General features: G+C 45.9%; 2 protein-coding genes across 3 annotated transcripts; one reads left to right on the plus strand and one right to left on the minus strand.

Annotated features, from left to right (window-relative positions):
• Window positions 1–6: 6 nt before the first annotated feature.
• On the plus strand, window positions 7–9,602 carry abcg5 (ATP-binding cassette, sub-family G (WHITE), member 5). Of its 2 annotated transcripts, XM_049002753.1 has the most exons (13): window positions 7–327; window positions 816–937; window positions 1,027–1,163; window positions 2,146–2,244; window positions 3,351–3,483; window positions 4,221–4,360; window positions 4,594–4,723; window positions 5,949–6,162; window positions 6,291–6,496; window positions 7,473–7,611; window positions 7,994–8,179; window positions 8,333–8,445; window positions 9,057–9,602. In XM_049002753.1, exons 1-13 carry the CDS (start codon window positions 161–163, stop codon window positions 9,251–9,253), a joined length of 1,983 nt encoding a protein of 660 aa, XP_048858710.1. In that variant the 5' UTR covers window positions 7–160; the 3' UTR covers window positions 9,254–9,602. The 2 variants fall into 2 exon arrangements, with proteins under 2 accessions (XP_048858710.1, XP_048858711.1); XM_049002754.1 differs by lacking the exons at window positions 7–327; window positions 816–937; window positions 1,027–1,163 and adding an exon at window positions 1,182–1,267.
• A 259-nt stretch (window positions 9,603–9,861) lies between these two features.
• dync2li1 (dynein, cytoplasmic 2, light intermediate chain 1) lies at window positions 9,862–14,688 on the minus strand. The gene is made up of 13 exons (XM_049002755.1): window positions 14,534–14,688; window positions 14,298–14,433; window positions 13,896–13,930; window positions 13,742–13,811; window positions 13,580–13,668; window positions 13,223–13,418; window positions 13,005–13,073; window positions 12,825–12,902; window positions 12,331–12,410; window positions 12,051–12,121; window positions 11,744–11,841; window positions 11,469–11,561; window positions 9,862–10,278 (listed from the first exon to the last, which is right to left on the minus strand). The coding sequence occupies exons 1-13, from the start codon at window positions 14,545–14,547 to the stop codon at window positions 10,195–10,197; spliced, it is 1,113 nt and encodes a 370-aa protein (XP_048858712.1). The 5' UTR covers window positions 14,548–14,688; the 3' UTR covers window positions 9,862–10,194.
• Between the last annotated feature and the right edge of the window lie 1,130 nt (window positions 14,689–15,818).

The raw sequence follows: 15,818 nt of genomic DNA on the forward strand, positions 1-15,818 counted from the left end.
GTTCTCTGATAAGGCTTGCCGGGTCTGCTGCACTGCACGGGGTCGGACCGGCTTGGCTGTCGCCGCACGCCGTGGAGTGACCGCTGGATTGTGGCTCCGTGGTTGACGCCGGTCTGGGGGTGGATGTCACACACGCTGGACTGAGCTGACCGCGACGACCATGAACAGATCTTACTCCCTGTCGGGCGAGGGGAGGCGGGAGGACGGCGGTTGTAAAGAATCCTTTAAGTTTGTTCCGGAAACGGGTACGCCGATGACCCCGGTGCGTGCAGAGGATGGCCGAGCCCCCTGCTGCCTGAGCGTAAGTCAGGTGTCCTACACTGTCAGGTAGGGGCCACCGATCGCCTCTTGGCAGCTTACCCTCCTACGGTGGGGGGAGGTGGGTGTTGTAACTGCTGTTTGCTGTGAAGGATGACAGTTCCTGCATGTAAACAGTACTGTCAGTGTTCTGATGCTGTAGGATCAAGCTGGAGTCAGTCATGTTTTACAAGCCTAGATCAGGGATAGCAAACCTGATCCGTGGAGAGTCGCCGTGAGTCCGCTTTTTGGAATAACCTCACAATCAACCAATAATAAAGCAGTGACTCTCAACTCCAGTGCTGGTTGAGTGCTGTTATTGGTTGACTGAGAGGTCATCCCCAAACCCTGCACCCACACCAACTCTCCATGGATCAGGTTCCCCACCTCCGGCCTACATGAAGCTTCTCTTGCTGTTAGTCAACCAAGTGCTGTCAATGAGCTGCGATTCTTGCATCTCTGCTGTGCCATGACTATTGTGAATCTTTGACATCGGAGTGTGGGTTTGTGCCTTGCAGCGAACGTCTAGGTCCATGGTGGGACCTGGCCTCCTACAAAAAGAAGTGGACGCGGCAGATCCTCAATGACGTGTCCTTCCATGTGGAGAGCGGCCAGATCATGGGAATTCTAGGAAACTCCGGTGGGCGCACTGGGATGGGTGGCGTCGACATGATGGACTGGTGTGGACATGCCGTGCTTTTGGTGTTAATGTGATCGTGCACACCACAGGCTCAGGGAAAACCACCCTCCTGGATGTGATCTCCGGCCGGATCGGGAATGCAGGGCACCTCCAGGGAGAGGTGCTGGTGAATGGCAGGAAGCTGAAGAGAGATCAGTTCCAGGACTGCTTCTCTTATGTGCTACAGGTATCTACCACATGCGTGAGAATGACACTGATTTCCTTGTCATCGTGTCAAGGATGCAGAAAGAGATCACAGACCTGGAGAAGAAAGTTGAGGAGGACGTCAAGGTGAACTTTGGCCTCGTAAACTTCTCCGTGGCAAGTGAAGGGCAGTGTGTTAAAGGCCTGGAATGGGGTTACCCGAGGTCAGGGGAAGGGACAACCTGGAAGCTCCAGGCTGTCGGCTCAGAGTAACGAGGGGAATTATCTGCAGGTACCGATAGGTCCCTCGTTATCTTCCCAAGGAGTGTTCAAGTGGATCCGCAGCTTAATGAAACAGCAAAGGATAAACTGCTTTCATATAATCTCTAATTTAACTTCATCCCGTTGATAAAATCCACAGTAGTTGCCAGAACAGCTGAGTAATCCAGCCGTTTAATAATCATTGTAAGCTCCGGGTGGAGTGGTGATAATGTATCCGCAGGGGTTCATAAATCCGGGGAGATTCCAAGGGGCGACAGAGAGTTAAAAGGCGTGTTTAGATGCTTCCCGGGGGTAGGAGTGCTGGGGGAGACTTGGGACATGGCAGCTTAATCTCCTGACATGGCAAAAGCGGGGGAGCCAGGTCTTCACCCTTAATTTCATGATGCATCGTTAATGTTTACCTCTTTGAAGAGAGCGAGCGTCCCAACAAACATGGCTGGCTATAAAATTTAATTTCTGAGGAAACTGTTTTGCATGGTATGCCAAAGAGTCTTCACTTTGCACATTGTAGTTTAAATTATTCCCTCTCAAAAGACCGATTTAGCTGTTTTTTACGGGAAGGCTTTTTTCCCCCTGACAACAGCATCCATCTCATGCTTGCTAGCATTTTTTTCCTAATCTTTCCCATATTAGCTATTGCAGAATAAAACCTTGTTTGATCTGACAGCAGCTGGTTTGGTCTGAACCGGATGACTTTGGGGTGTCTAGCTGGTCATTTGCACTGCTGTCATTCTCTCTGCCAGAGTGACAACCTTCTCAGCTACCTAACAGTGGAGGAAACCCTGACATTCACAGCGCAGCTCGCACTGAGGCGGCACTCTGCGGATGCCATCCGCAAGAAGGTAAGTACAGATATCAGGATGTAGCATTATCAATATGCTAGACACTAGTATAGACAAACAAGGAGCATTTTCTAAGCCCGGGGTGTCAAACTGCAGTCCTGGGGAGCCGCAGCCCTGTGTAGCTTAGTTCTTTCCCTGTTCCACCACAAATGATTCAGCTTAGGAGCTGTGCTGTAATTAGCACAAGGAGTTGAACCAGGTGCGTTAAATGAGGGCAAACTGTGCAGGGCTGCGGCCCCCCAGGACTGGAGTTTGACACCCCTGCTCTAAGCTCTACCATAGACATCATCTGTACGAGTACTTGACCGTACTTGTGTTCCCGCAAACCTGTTTTATGTCATCTTCCATTGCTGAAGACCAGTTCCAATACTCAAGAACAGAAGTACAGAGGAGGCTATAAATCCAGTACATCAGTCTCATGAGGCAAAAAGTGAAAAACAGCGGGAAAATTGTATCTGACAGAAAAGATGGAAACTTAACTCAGAATAAGGAAGTACAGTCGTGGTGCAGTATGCACCTTCTTCCTCCGCCTTCGCAACAGCACGCAATGGATCATGGGATTGTTCTTGTTTGGCAAAGACACACCTGATGAATCCTTTATATTTGGAGAGGAGCAAGACCAAAATCAGGGGATTTTTACTGTCCTCTGATCTTGTGATTTTAGTTTTGGAACTGGTCTTTGGCAGTGGAAGATGACGTAAAAGAGGTTTACGAGGACACAAGTATGGTGGAGTACACATACTGAGATTCTGCCCATATGTATGATCTTTTCTTGGTACACCTAAGGAGTATATACTACCATAGATATATTACGTAAACATAAATATATTTCGTTACCATAAATAAAGTTGTACCATAGATATTATGGAAGGACACAATATTCCAGGCCCTGCCATAGATAATATACTCTGTAAAGTACCTCCAACCACAGGTGGTACAGTAGCACTGTAAAGCTGTGCATGTAAAATGTCATGACTGTGAAATGTGAAGTACAATGAACGTGCAGATTGTTATTAGATCATTAATGTCATTTTTCATAGTGGTTCTGGGAGAGATGGAGGAGGCAAATAGGAGGGTGGAATGACCTCTGATCTCCTGACCTGCAGGTGGGGGCAGTGATGGCGGAGCTTAGCCTGAGCCATGTGGCCCATAGCGTCATTGGGGGGCGCATCTTTCCCGGGATCTCGGGTGGGGAGAGGAGGCGGGTCTCCATTGCGAGCCAGCTGCTGCAGGACCCTAGTAAGTGAGGCCTTGTGCCACACAGACACACACACACACACACACACACACACACACACACAGACACACACACAGACACACACACACACACACACACACTGATGCCTATTCCAGCATTGTCAAGTCTGTGCTCACAAGCACATGCACACGTGTGTCATACTCTTTTACATACATGTCATATTGAAGACACACAGACGCTGTGTAGCACCACCTTCCTCCATCCTTGACAGCAGGCGCCTGCCAACTCCCAGCCTCAGAAGGCACAGAAATCCTCCTTTGTTTTGCCCAGAGAGGCAAGGAGGGGGAGATGGGGGCCTGGGAACTGGGCGGAGGCGGTATGTGTGAGGAGGAGCAGGTTATAATGGACGGAGGATTAGACAGAGATTAGGCCTGGACTGGGCCCCTTTACAGGGCTCACCCCGATTAGATGGGCAATTTGTAGGAATGCTGAAGTCTGCTGTGACAAGGACCTCCAATCCACTGGCTTATCCAATCAAGCAAGACATTTATTAATTAGAAATTACAATTAATTCCTTTCTTAATCACTTCCTCACTTAATAAAAAAATTAATTGTTCTAATTGCAGAATTTCAAAAAGTTGTCAGCCTCCTTATCTTAATGAGTGCTGAGCCCGTTCTCCAGAGAGAGTAGACACTCTGCTAATGTCAAGCTGCTTTAGAAAACTTTTCTTACTTCAAAGTTCTCCTCTTAACCCCCCCCCCCCCCCGCCCCCCCCAGAGATCATCCTGCTGGATGAGCCAACCACAGGTCTGGACAGCATGACAGCCAATCAGATAGTGGTCCTTCTGGCTGAGCTGGCCAAGAGGGACCGTATCGTCATAGTAACCATCCACCAGCCCCGTTCCGAGCTCTTTAAGGTGAGTCTTTTTGGACCTACCTCTCATCTGTTTCTTATATTTTGCTTTATATGATGTGTTATTTTTCATATGTTGTCCAGAAATGTAGACAGTCCCTTTTTCAGTATTAATTGTGCTCTATCAAACTGTACGCTTAGTGTAAAGGGTGTGTCATAGCCATACAGTGAGTCTGCTTGTCCTGTATGGTGTTCATATCTTCAATTAGAAGTGACTGAACCCCGTTCTTAACACAGGTGTTCAGCAGGATAGCCATCATGAGCCTGGGGGAGCTGGTGTTCTGCGGGCAGCCAGAAGAGATGGTGGATTTCTTCAGTGACTGTGGATATGAGTGTCCTGAGTACTGCAACCCCTTTGACATCTACGGTTCGTCCTTTGCCATTTCACACAAACACACACACACACACACACACACACACATGTAGGATATACCTATTCTTATGGGGCCCGCTCATTCACTTCTATAGAAAAAATGCTAACGCTAACTATAACAACCTCCCAACCCCCACCCTGCCCTAATCATAACCATAAGTAACCAAGCAAAATACAAGAGTTTTTGCATTTTTAGTTTTTTCATAGCAGTCACTGATTTTTGTAAAATAGAGTTTTCCCTTATGAGGACCAGGAAACCGGTCCCCATAAGGGAAAAAAAATGATATTTATCATGTTATGGGGACATTGTATCCCCATAAGGATAGGTATGCCCTCTGTCTCACACACAGACACACACAATCATTAGAATATACAAATGACATGGAGTGTGATGTGAGCATGCTCAGTAGAATGTACCAATAACATGGTTTGTGTTTGAAATGTCCATGTGTCTCACTCACTCACTCACTCACTCACTCACTCACTCACTATATAGTGTTCGCTATAGACAGCGGTTGATACACTTCGGACTCTAGGTGGATGTTACGGTGCTACATAATTATGTGTCGGATTTTCGTAATTGCTTTCTCTGTTGCATAAACAAACACCAGAACACGGACACCAACGCTGTAATTCTTAGATAAGTACACCTTGTAACTGACAATTACAATGCTGAAATAAAAATAAAACAAAGCTTTACAACACAAATCTGTGCCACAGAACTTTATTTATAGCACACTTGACTGTATTCACCTACGTAAGCATGATGGAGACTGTAGCTGTAACTCTGGTATTTTATACTAATCTGTATTAATTGTGAAATAATGTGAAATAGGGGCGGCATGGTGGTGCAGTGGTTAGCACTGTTACCTCACACCTCTGGGTCCCAGGTTCGAGTCTCCGCCTGGGTGTGTGTGGAGTTTGCATGTCTTCCCCATGTCGTCGTGGGGTTTCCTCCGGGTACTCTGGTTTCCCCCCACAGTCCAAAGACATGCTGAGGCTAGTTGAAGTAACTAAAATTGCCCGTAGGAGTGCATGTGTGAGTGAATGGTCTGTGAGTGTGACCTGCGATGGGCTGGCCCCCCCATCCTGGGTTGTTCCCTGCCTCGTGCCCATTGCTTCCGGGATAGGCTCCCCGCAACCCAGTAGGATAAGCGGTTTGGAAAATGTATGGATGGATGGGTAATGTCAAATATATTAAGCCTGGTTTCACCCACAGTGGATCTGACATCAGTGGACACGCGATGCAGTGAGAGAGAGGCCAGCACCTACAGCCGGATGCATGATATCGCCTCGACCTACCAGAGCTCCAGCATCTACCAGCGCATGGTGGGCTGCATGCAGCAGAGCTGCCAGGTGGCCGACAAACCCAGCATTCCCTTCAAGAGCAAGCAGTCGCCCAGCGGTCTGGCCAAGCTCGCGGTTCTCTTCAGGTGACCTTGTCATTTCCAGATGGCCCACCTCTGTCTCTGGAACGGTTTGGGTCTTAGAAACTGTAAATCACCCAGAACATTTTCTATATTCCAGACTTAAGCCTTATGTCCCTGCCATGTCCCTGTAGGAGGACAGTGAGGAACCTGGCAAGAGACCGAATGGGGGTTCTGATGCGCCTGTCCCAGAACCTCATTTACGGACTCTTCGTGGCCTTCTTCGTCATGAAGCTGGACACCAACATCAAGAAGGGCGCGGTGCAGGACCGAATCGGCGTCATCTACCAGTCCATGGGCGCATCGCCCTACACGGGCATGCTTAATGCCGTGGCGTTGTGTAAGTCCTATGAGGGAGCTTCAGATGATGAACCCTCAGGAGATCATGGCACGATGGCTAGGATGTATAGATTCAATAACACCAAATGAATACATTCTTACACACAGTATGTTCTTACAGAAAACCACTACAAGTTACTTAAAAAAAAGTGGCAATGGAGTTGCTAAATTGCCCATAAGAGTGCACGTGTGAGTGAATGGTGTGTGAGTGTGCCCTGCCATGGGCTGGCCCCTCATCCTGGGTTGTTCCCTGCCTCGTGCCCATTGCATCTGGGATAGGCTCCGGACCCCCCGTGACCCAGTAGGATAAGCGGTTTGGAAATTGGATGGATGGATGTGGCAATGGTTAGAAACTATACTTCATCTTAAATATATATGCAGCATATCTCACAGAATTTCATAGATTAAACCCACCCTGTATGATGTCTGAGTTACAGAATAGATAGTATTGCCTACAGTATTGCCATTGGCTTGATATAATTTCTTCCGCCTTTCCTACACAAACAGCACCATAGAGTTCAACCAGGCTGATTATCATTTTTATCACTTGAGTTTCTGCTACCTGAGCAGTAAGATCATTGGAATGAAACCCAATTTACAGAGCTGAGGCTATAAAAGGGATATTTATTGAAAATGTCAAGGCTGTAGGATGATGATCTTGAGCACGTGGATGTGTTACACCCTTTATACCACCAACGTTTTCCCTAATTAGAGTATTGAATTGTTTGGTTTTTGCCTGCACCAAATATAAATAGAATTCAGAAAACTTCAAAGTTGGGTTTAATCATCACAGTCTTGTCTGTGTTATTTTCTGGCCAGTCGTACAGTCTGTTTGTAACAGGAAAGGGTCTGATGACAGATTGAGTGTCAGAGAGCTCATGTCTAGGAGTGTTTACAAGTGAACCACTTATATGGGTAAGTATTTGTTTTTGCTGTACGGAGCAGCGGCATGAAAGATTGTTCCCTGCTACCTTCAGTTCCTGCTCTGAGGGCCATCAGTGACCAAGAGAGCAGAGACGGGCTCTATCAGAAGTGGCAGATGTTCCTGGCCTACATCCTCCACATCCTGCCTTTCAGCATCATCAGTGTCATCATCTTCTCCTCCTTCCTCTACTGGTGGGCCTCTTACTGCACTCCGACCCAGAGCTCTGTTACTGGAGCTCTTATATTGCAAGTGCAGGAGCCTAACCCTGTGCATTATTAGCAGTATGGCACATTCAGATTGCCTTGCCTTGTCTTGACAGCCTATGTCTTGCTGTGTTTTCCTGCAGTCTGGGGAGAGCTGGATAGAGTTGAATAAAGGTGGAATTCCACCCAAAATATGCTTATTATTTAATAGATGCTTTCTTCAGTATTCATAGGAATTTCTTAAATGATCTTTAGAAATGGTTTCTTTAGTCGGCTGTCCATACGCTGGTCCAAGTCGCTTTTGGAATTCCAGTTCACTGATTGTTTAGGCTGGAGGTGGGACACTGACCTCCATGTGTGTGCGTTTCAGGACAGTGGGAATGCACCCTGACGCCATGAGATTCCTCTGCTTCAGCGCCGTCATCATGGTGCCCCATATAGTGGGTGAACTCCTGACCTTGGTGCTCCTGGGGGTGGTCCAGGACCCCAACATGGTGAACAGTGGGGTGGCCCTACTCAACATTGCCGGTATCCTGCTGGGCTCCGGGTTCCTCAGGTGATCTCACACCCAGCATGCAGTTCTATAACAATGAAAATCAGCCACATTCTGAGGAAGCCCTTGAAGAGGCCCCATTGGATGATGTCGTTTGTGACCTGTTATTGGTTACTTTGGTCTCTGTGACGACTGTCCTTCTGGTCCCGTCTCCAGGAGCAGTCAGGAGATGCCCACCGTGCTGCAGTGGCTCAGCTACCTCACCTTCCAGAAGTACGGCTGCGAGCTCCTCATTGTTACGGAATTCCACGATCTGAACTTCACCTGTGGTAGGCTGCTGTCCCCACTCCTTTGTCCCTGAGCTACGACAATCCTCTCCTGTGCTGTGTTCATTGCGTAAATGCCTTCAGATGAGGGTGCAATGCGACCGAATTTTCGTCTCACTCTAATATGTTAAAGCAATGGCTCTGGTCATGATCAATCTCAAGACCTCCAGCAGATCTCACATGTTGGTTACGTGAGTATGGGCTACATCTTGACATCGCAGTGGGCACACATGCATAGTGAAATCTTGAGAGGATGGAATGTAAGAAAGATATTTGTAATAATTTTACAATAATAAAGATCATTTTAAATGACTAACACTGGTAGTTTCACAAAAAAACATAAAAAACATAAAAAAAACAAGTGATCCATATGAAAAAACTAGTTATGATATAGGACTGCAAATGTTGTAAAATGTACTTTTCATCCTCGCAATCTGCATGCACAGCGCATTGGCCTCTGTAACGCGTGGATTCATAAGGAAAGCTACAGGATGCCCTTTTGATTAATTACTCTTTTTTTTGGGGGGGGGGGGTTTGCTGATATCGGAAAGACACGTCCCCCCTTTCCTTACTTCCGACACACCTGAGTGCATCTGTGTCCCCTTCCCCTGCAGGAATCCCTGACGAGATACCAGGGAACATCCCAAACCCATGCAATCTGTTCAACGGGGAAAATATCATTGAGCAGGGCTACCCAGGTGCCCTCTCCCGCTACACGCAGGACTTCCTGCTGCTCTACGCCTTTCTGCCTGCCCTTGTGCTGCTTGGGATTATCAGCTTCAAGGCTCGGGATCACCTCATCCGCCGCTGACAGGGTGTATGAGTGTGTCTGTGGGGAGGATCCCCACACTTTAATTTTAAGTTACTCCATTATTTATATCCATTGGAGGGACCTCAGATATCTGAAAGTTTGTTTAGAACATTGCAACACAGGTAATGCAACATTAATATTTTAATAAACACCTTCCATGACGAATATAGATATAAAAACAGAATGTTTAGCCGGAGTCTCTCTGTGTGTCTTTAACAAGCAATTTTATGAGGCATCTTGGCTTATTTTGATTGTACCTGCTTGTACCAAATGCATTGTACGAAACTTCACAGAAATATCTTTCGCCAAAAAGCTTTTTTTTAAATTAAATATTTGATGTACCAAATAAGGAATGTGTGCTTTGTATGCATTAGAAGTATTAAGGTAAATCTTTTAAACAGTATCAAAATATTTTTAAAGGATTTACATGTTCATGCAGTCAACAGTTGTGAAGATTGGCTGAATCTCAATGTGCGTTCTTTACCATACCTGTGTCCTCGTGAACCTGTTTTACGTCATCTTCCATTGCCGAAGACCAGTTGCAATACTCTGATCACAAGATCAGAGGATGTATAGCATTTGTACAGAGTTCAGGAAATCAATACACATACTTTAAGTGTAAACTTTATTTGTGAGGAAAAAAAGCATAATCATACCTGGAATAGTCGTTTATATTGGATATTTCGATTATGTGTCATTAATTATATATTAGGATAAAAATTAAGAAATTTACGTCTGGGGTAATCAGCTGGGCGTACAGCATAGTGGAGTCTCAATTCACTGTTGGTGTGGCCTTTGTCCTCGTGTTCTTGCAAGATTGTTCTTGGAAGGCAAGGTAGCAAGACCGGTCTTGCCAAGACCACATGTACGATCTTGGCATTCTTGGTATTGAGATTCACCCATTGCCTTGTCACATACAAATTCCCATCAGCCCTCAAACCTCATGACCTCTGACCCCTGGGCTCAGCCTCCAAGTCCATTCCTTTCCATGACTTTGAGGAATTTCTCTTGTACTGTTCCAGCTCCTTAAAAATTAAAATAGAGAAGATAAATTCATATGATGTACTCAACAAAAACAAGGGAAAGTACAAATAAGTTCAAGGACGACAAAACCATAAAAGCGTCAGTCACAAACGCTGATAAGGATGGAAGCAGACGGCCTGAGCCACTGCACATGACAAGCCTGTGGGCGCAGCTGAGTCAGGGTTGGTCAATGACATATAGACACCATGAATGTTTCTCTCATCTCTCGTTCTCCATTTCCTCCTGCATCTCAGATTCACCTCACTCTACAATTAAAACACATTTCTCAGAGTTTTGTCCAATCTCGATATCCAACACAGACATGACTATAATGTCCGTGTTATGACTTTATGAGACAATGCTTTCATACACAGAAGCTGGCTTGACGTTCAGAGTCCCCAAGACAACTGATCGAAGCTCGGGAAATACGATCCCAAGTGGCTGTACTGCTCAGTAGATGACGCCCCCTGTAAATTCACAGTAGCACTGCATCTCGATTTGCGTTTTCAAGAACGATGTGCAAATAAGGCGCCAATGGCTTTCTGGCACCTAACCTGGCCGTCATCCAATCAAGGAGCAGTAAGATGTGAGGGGTTACCAGCAGTCATGGTCAAGTCGCGGATGCTGGCTGTAAAGAAGGTTTACTGCTTGCAGTAAAAGCGTGTGTTATTCGAGGACACAGATGAGTTTACTACAGGCCACCAAGGTTCAAAGCCAAGGGAGAATCCGGCTTGCAGTCGTACAAATAGCCCAGCAGGACAAGTTACCCCTCACTTCGCTGGGCCCTGACACTGCTCTCCATTTGACTGTTTGTTTTGGCCATAAAATACCTTAAACCCTGCAGACTTTCAACCTTAACCACTAAATATATATATATATATATGTATATACACACACACACATACACACACACATACACACACAAGCGAAATTTAATCATACTCATGATTCATGACTACACAGGCAAATACAACCAAATTCACTTTGTGCCTGTAAATGAACGCAAGACTCTTTGTTTACATAAACTCTGTCTTCCTGACAATGTCGGCCTGCTCTGCCAGCTCAGTAAAACAGTGATCTATGACAGGATCCTCCAGTGAACATGAGTCTGACCAGGGTGGGAAGTTCATCTCAGAGAATCTGAGGTGGCTTCTTTTTCTGCATCACTCTAAATTTCGGGCCCTACACGCACCTGGTCCTTCTGAGATCTCATTGAGTCGACCTGAGCTTCTCTGAACTGTGGATCCCTCGCTGGGTTCCTGAGCTCCTTCAGGTCTCCAGTACTCTGGTGTGGAAAAAGGGGTAAAACTTCAGAGAGCTTCAACCCCAGGTGTTTGCGCAATGTTGCCAAAGTGCTCGTCACAGAAGATGGTGCAGGTCTGGAGCAACGACCCCCTCATAAATATTTAGGTTTCCTCAAACAAATCTGGCTTCTGTGTCAGCGAACCAGCAAACAGTTAATGATACCTCTGGGGGGAACACCCTTTCAAACACCTTCTTCCACAGGTCCAAAGGGTTCCTGGCATGAAGAGAACTGACGTCGATGTCTGTTGTTGGAGGAGAACCTAAATGAGAAGATATTGGGCAGTTATATGGGCATTGTGCTTTAACTAAAAGCAGCTCTGTTAATCGAAATTCTATAAATGTTAATAATTATCAAGTGTCTGAAGGTAAAGAAAAAAAGAAGCTGAAAATCACAGGAAGATGAATCCATGGGTATTTGTGTTGTAGTTCTGAACGTTACCAGCAGGGTGCGCCAAGCACAAAGACTCACCGATCTGACTGAGAGAGTCAATTCCGGCCAGAATGATCAGGGGTTTACTGTGGTCAGTGGACACAGTCTTCCTGTCAGACACAGTAACAGAGCTGTCAGTTTCTCTCTGGGACTTATTTCCAAACCTGTTCTCTAATGAGTGAATTAAAGGTCAAGGGTCAACAGTGATTTTTCAAGCCATTTGTGAGAGAAGCATGGGCTATAGGGATGTCATCGTTTCAGGGAGCCTAACCCGGAGGGAGTTAAAGGGAACAGGACACAGGTGGTCGGAATCTCTCACCCTCTGTCTGTGCCAAACGCAAGGTGAGCGACAAGACCTTTGGTCTTTGACATGAGACTCTCCGATTTATTGCTGGTGAACTGCAGACAAAGTGAAATAGCATGTAAAAGTCAGACAATGTTAAAGAAAAATCCCATAATAACTCACAGTATAATACGATCATTGTAGTCACTTTGTCCAAAAACAATATGTTTTTGAAGTATATCAGAATACCAGTCTGAAAATTAATGGTGAGTTAGGACCTGAACACACTCGAATAAAACTAATGGGCTACAAAATCAGGATATGTTCTTTAGAGAATAAACGAAAATATCTAAATAGGTACCAAATTAATGTTTCATCTTTGAGAAATGCTTATAATCGAATAACTCTAAAGACACAATCATCTTCTTGCCTGCATATAATCATTATGAATTTGACTGGTCTATCAGACAGAAGTTACTTCCCAGAATCCTGTGCTACCCACAATGCAATGCAAGGTCTTTGACTCTTACTATCAAAGATGCTCCATGGTAATGGGCAAGGAACCGCAGGGTCTTGGAGACCACTTTCCTCTTCTCAGACTCAAAGTCCTTTTCAAAGTAAAGAGAACCGTCTTACCCAACAATTTCTTGTTTATTAACAAGAACAGCAGAGGACTGTCCAGTAATCTCTCAATGCTTCTTACACTTTACCTGAAAAATATCATATTTGCTGCAGACCATCAGCAGAGGAACTGGAAAGGGACTTATGAATTGACGGTCCTGTCAAAATACCATGTGCTTAAGGTCAAGTTATAGGACATCAGGAGAAACAAAAGGCACCATTTAAGAACTTTAGTTCTTAAAATCCCATTCAAGCCTAATTAATTTAAAAATGACTTATGTATTTTTCCTTTGTGGTTTTTGCTCACTGGGTGGTCCTTGTGAAGGTGCTGAGGGGTGCTGCTGTTCAGGGTGGGGTTTCTGTCGGACCTACGCTCCCCCGTCTTCTGTAATTCAGAGAGAACTCCATCTACCTTGGCCTGTACGGCCTGCAGCAGCCGCTCTAGGGTCCCCCACAGCGAATTGGGTTTGGACAGGTCCAGAACCAGCACCACGGAGAGAGTTCTGTGGAACAAGAGCCTGTTGATGGCTCAGTTTATGTATGATGCATCTGCGTACTTAACCTTGTTAGGGACTGGTAGCTAGCAATGGCCAAACAGATGCTAGCAATGTTAGCGCAAGGTGGTGGTGGTTTTGCAGGGGGGGGGGGGTTTCACCACACTCACCTCACATTCTGTGCTGTGATCGGAATCTGAATGAGGTCTGACAGCGAGGTCCCACCGCCCAGCTCCCAGAAGTGGGCGATGTCTTTGGGCTGTGAGCAAGAAGGACTTAAATCATTATATCTCTGCACCTTGAGCTGCAGAAGTCACCCTGACTCCTCATACCGTATTGTGTCCACGTGCCCTTCTTCCAAACGTGTACTCCAATGCTAAAGTCGGCTTAGGAACCTCATCCCTGCGAAGGAGAAGTTATTCAAATATACAGTCAGCATTTATTTGACTCCTCTACATCTTTTATAATTAATGTGTCCATACTCACCTGTCAAGACATCTAAGCATAACTGTCGTCTTCCCCTTGAAGAAAGGGAACCATCTATTACATTCACTGGCTAAAAGGGAATATTGCATTGGCATTGGGCAGCTTAAACTTAGAGAGCAGGACCTTGTTCAGAATACCGTGGTTATTCCTTTGATTCCATAAATATGGTCACTCCCCATCTTTTTCGACTCATTCTCACACCTGCAAACCAAAGACATGACTCCTCCGTGCAACATAGAGGGTTGCCGACTCTCATGCATCTGGCGTGTAACTCACGCTTTCAGACTCATGCTCACGCAAGCCAACCATGGTAATCCGAAGTAAACATGTGCAAGAGTGACACCACATTCGTTGTGTAAGTAGTTGTCAGTTGGTCCTGTCACGGTGCTGTCCGAAGCTTACCCCGGTCTTGCTTCCCATGAAGAACACCGTCCTTTCACATGGACCCGGAGCATCACCGTTACCTTGCCCTTCGCCCTCGCCTGCTCCGCTCACTCGGTTATGTACCTCCGTAGCAGCCAACTCCCACAGCGTGTCACTACAGTGAATTATTATTTTTAAAAAATAAGTTAAAAAGGCGTAGTAAACTCTCGTGTAATAGATGCATTTTGGAAACTACAGTTGAATTCGGATTGTACCTAATTTTTGGCATCCTTTTCTTTAACGTAAATCTCGTAAAACTGTTCTTATTTTAAGTCGATCCAGGATGCTTTTTAAAGATACGTGTGGCCTTCGACATAAAAAAAAAAGTCAGGGTACCATATTAGTAAGCGTTGCGATTGACAACAGCGCAGATAAATGACGTATGCTCTGCGCAGTTTAATGACGTTACTGTGTCGCAGTGTGATGACACATTAGATTCGTGTGAGCTGGGGAGCCATTTACGCGACAGTCTGATCCGATCTTTCTGCTAGCTCTCTTCTCAGGATATCTGTGCCCGGGGGAGGGATATTCGTAGAGGAATGCAGAACAGGCACACTTGAGCCAAATGAATTACTGCATTGAATCGACTTTGCATATGATTCTTGATTCCAAGTTACCTGGTATTGAGGCATCGATCTTTAGCAGTTAACAGTTGTGGTCAGAGGGACTGCAGGACGGAAAGTGGGAGTGTTTAAAATAGTGCTGTTTTAGGCAGAACAGTAATATGTTATATACTCTCACTGGCCACTTTATTAGTTACACCTAGTACCTGGTTTGATCCCCTTTTGCTTTCAAAATGGCCTTCATTCTTCATGGCATAGATTCATTGAGTGCTTGAAACATCATTCAGAGACTTTGGTCCATGTTGACATGATAGTACCACACAGTTGCTGCAGATTTATTGGCTGCATCTTCATGATGTGAAATTCGACCCCATCCATCACATCCCATAGGTGCTCTATTGGATTGAGATCTGGTGACTGTGGAGGCTATTTGAGTACAGTGAACTCATTGTCATCCATCCATCCATCCATTTTCCAAACCGCTTATCCTATTGGGTCGCGGGGGGTCCGGAGCCTATCCCGGAAGCAATGGGCACGAGGCAGGGAACAACCCAGGATGGGGGGCCAGCCCATCGCAGGGCACACTCACACACCATTCACTCACACATGCACACCTACGGGCAATTTAGCGACGCCAATTAGCCTCAGCATGTTTTTGGACTGTGGGGGGAAACCGGAGTACCCGGAGGAAACCCCACGACAACATGGGGAGAACATGCAAACTCCACACACATGTGACCCAGGCAGAGACTCGAACCCGGGTCCCAGAGGTGTGAGGCAGCAGTGCTAACCACTGCACCACCATGCCGCCCCAACTCATTGTCATATTCAAGAAATCAGCCTGAAATTATATGAGCTTTGTGACATGGTGCATTATCCTGCTGGAAGTAGCCATTAGAAGCTGGTTACACTGTGGACATAAAAAGATGGACATGGT

Source organism: Brienomyrus brachyistius, unplaced genomic scaffold (assembly GCF_023856365.1).
Source record: "Brienomyrus brachyistius isolate T26 unplaced genomic scaffold, BBRACH_0.4 scaffold71, whole genome shotgun sequence".
Classification (NCBI taxonomy): Eukaryota; Metazoa; Chordata; class Actinopteri; order Osteoglossiformes; family Mormyridae; genus Brienomyrus; species Brienomyrus brachyistius.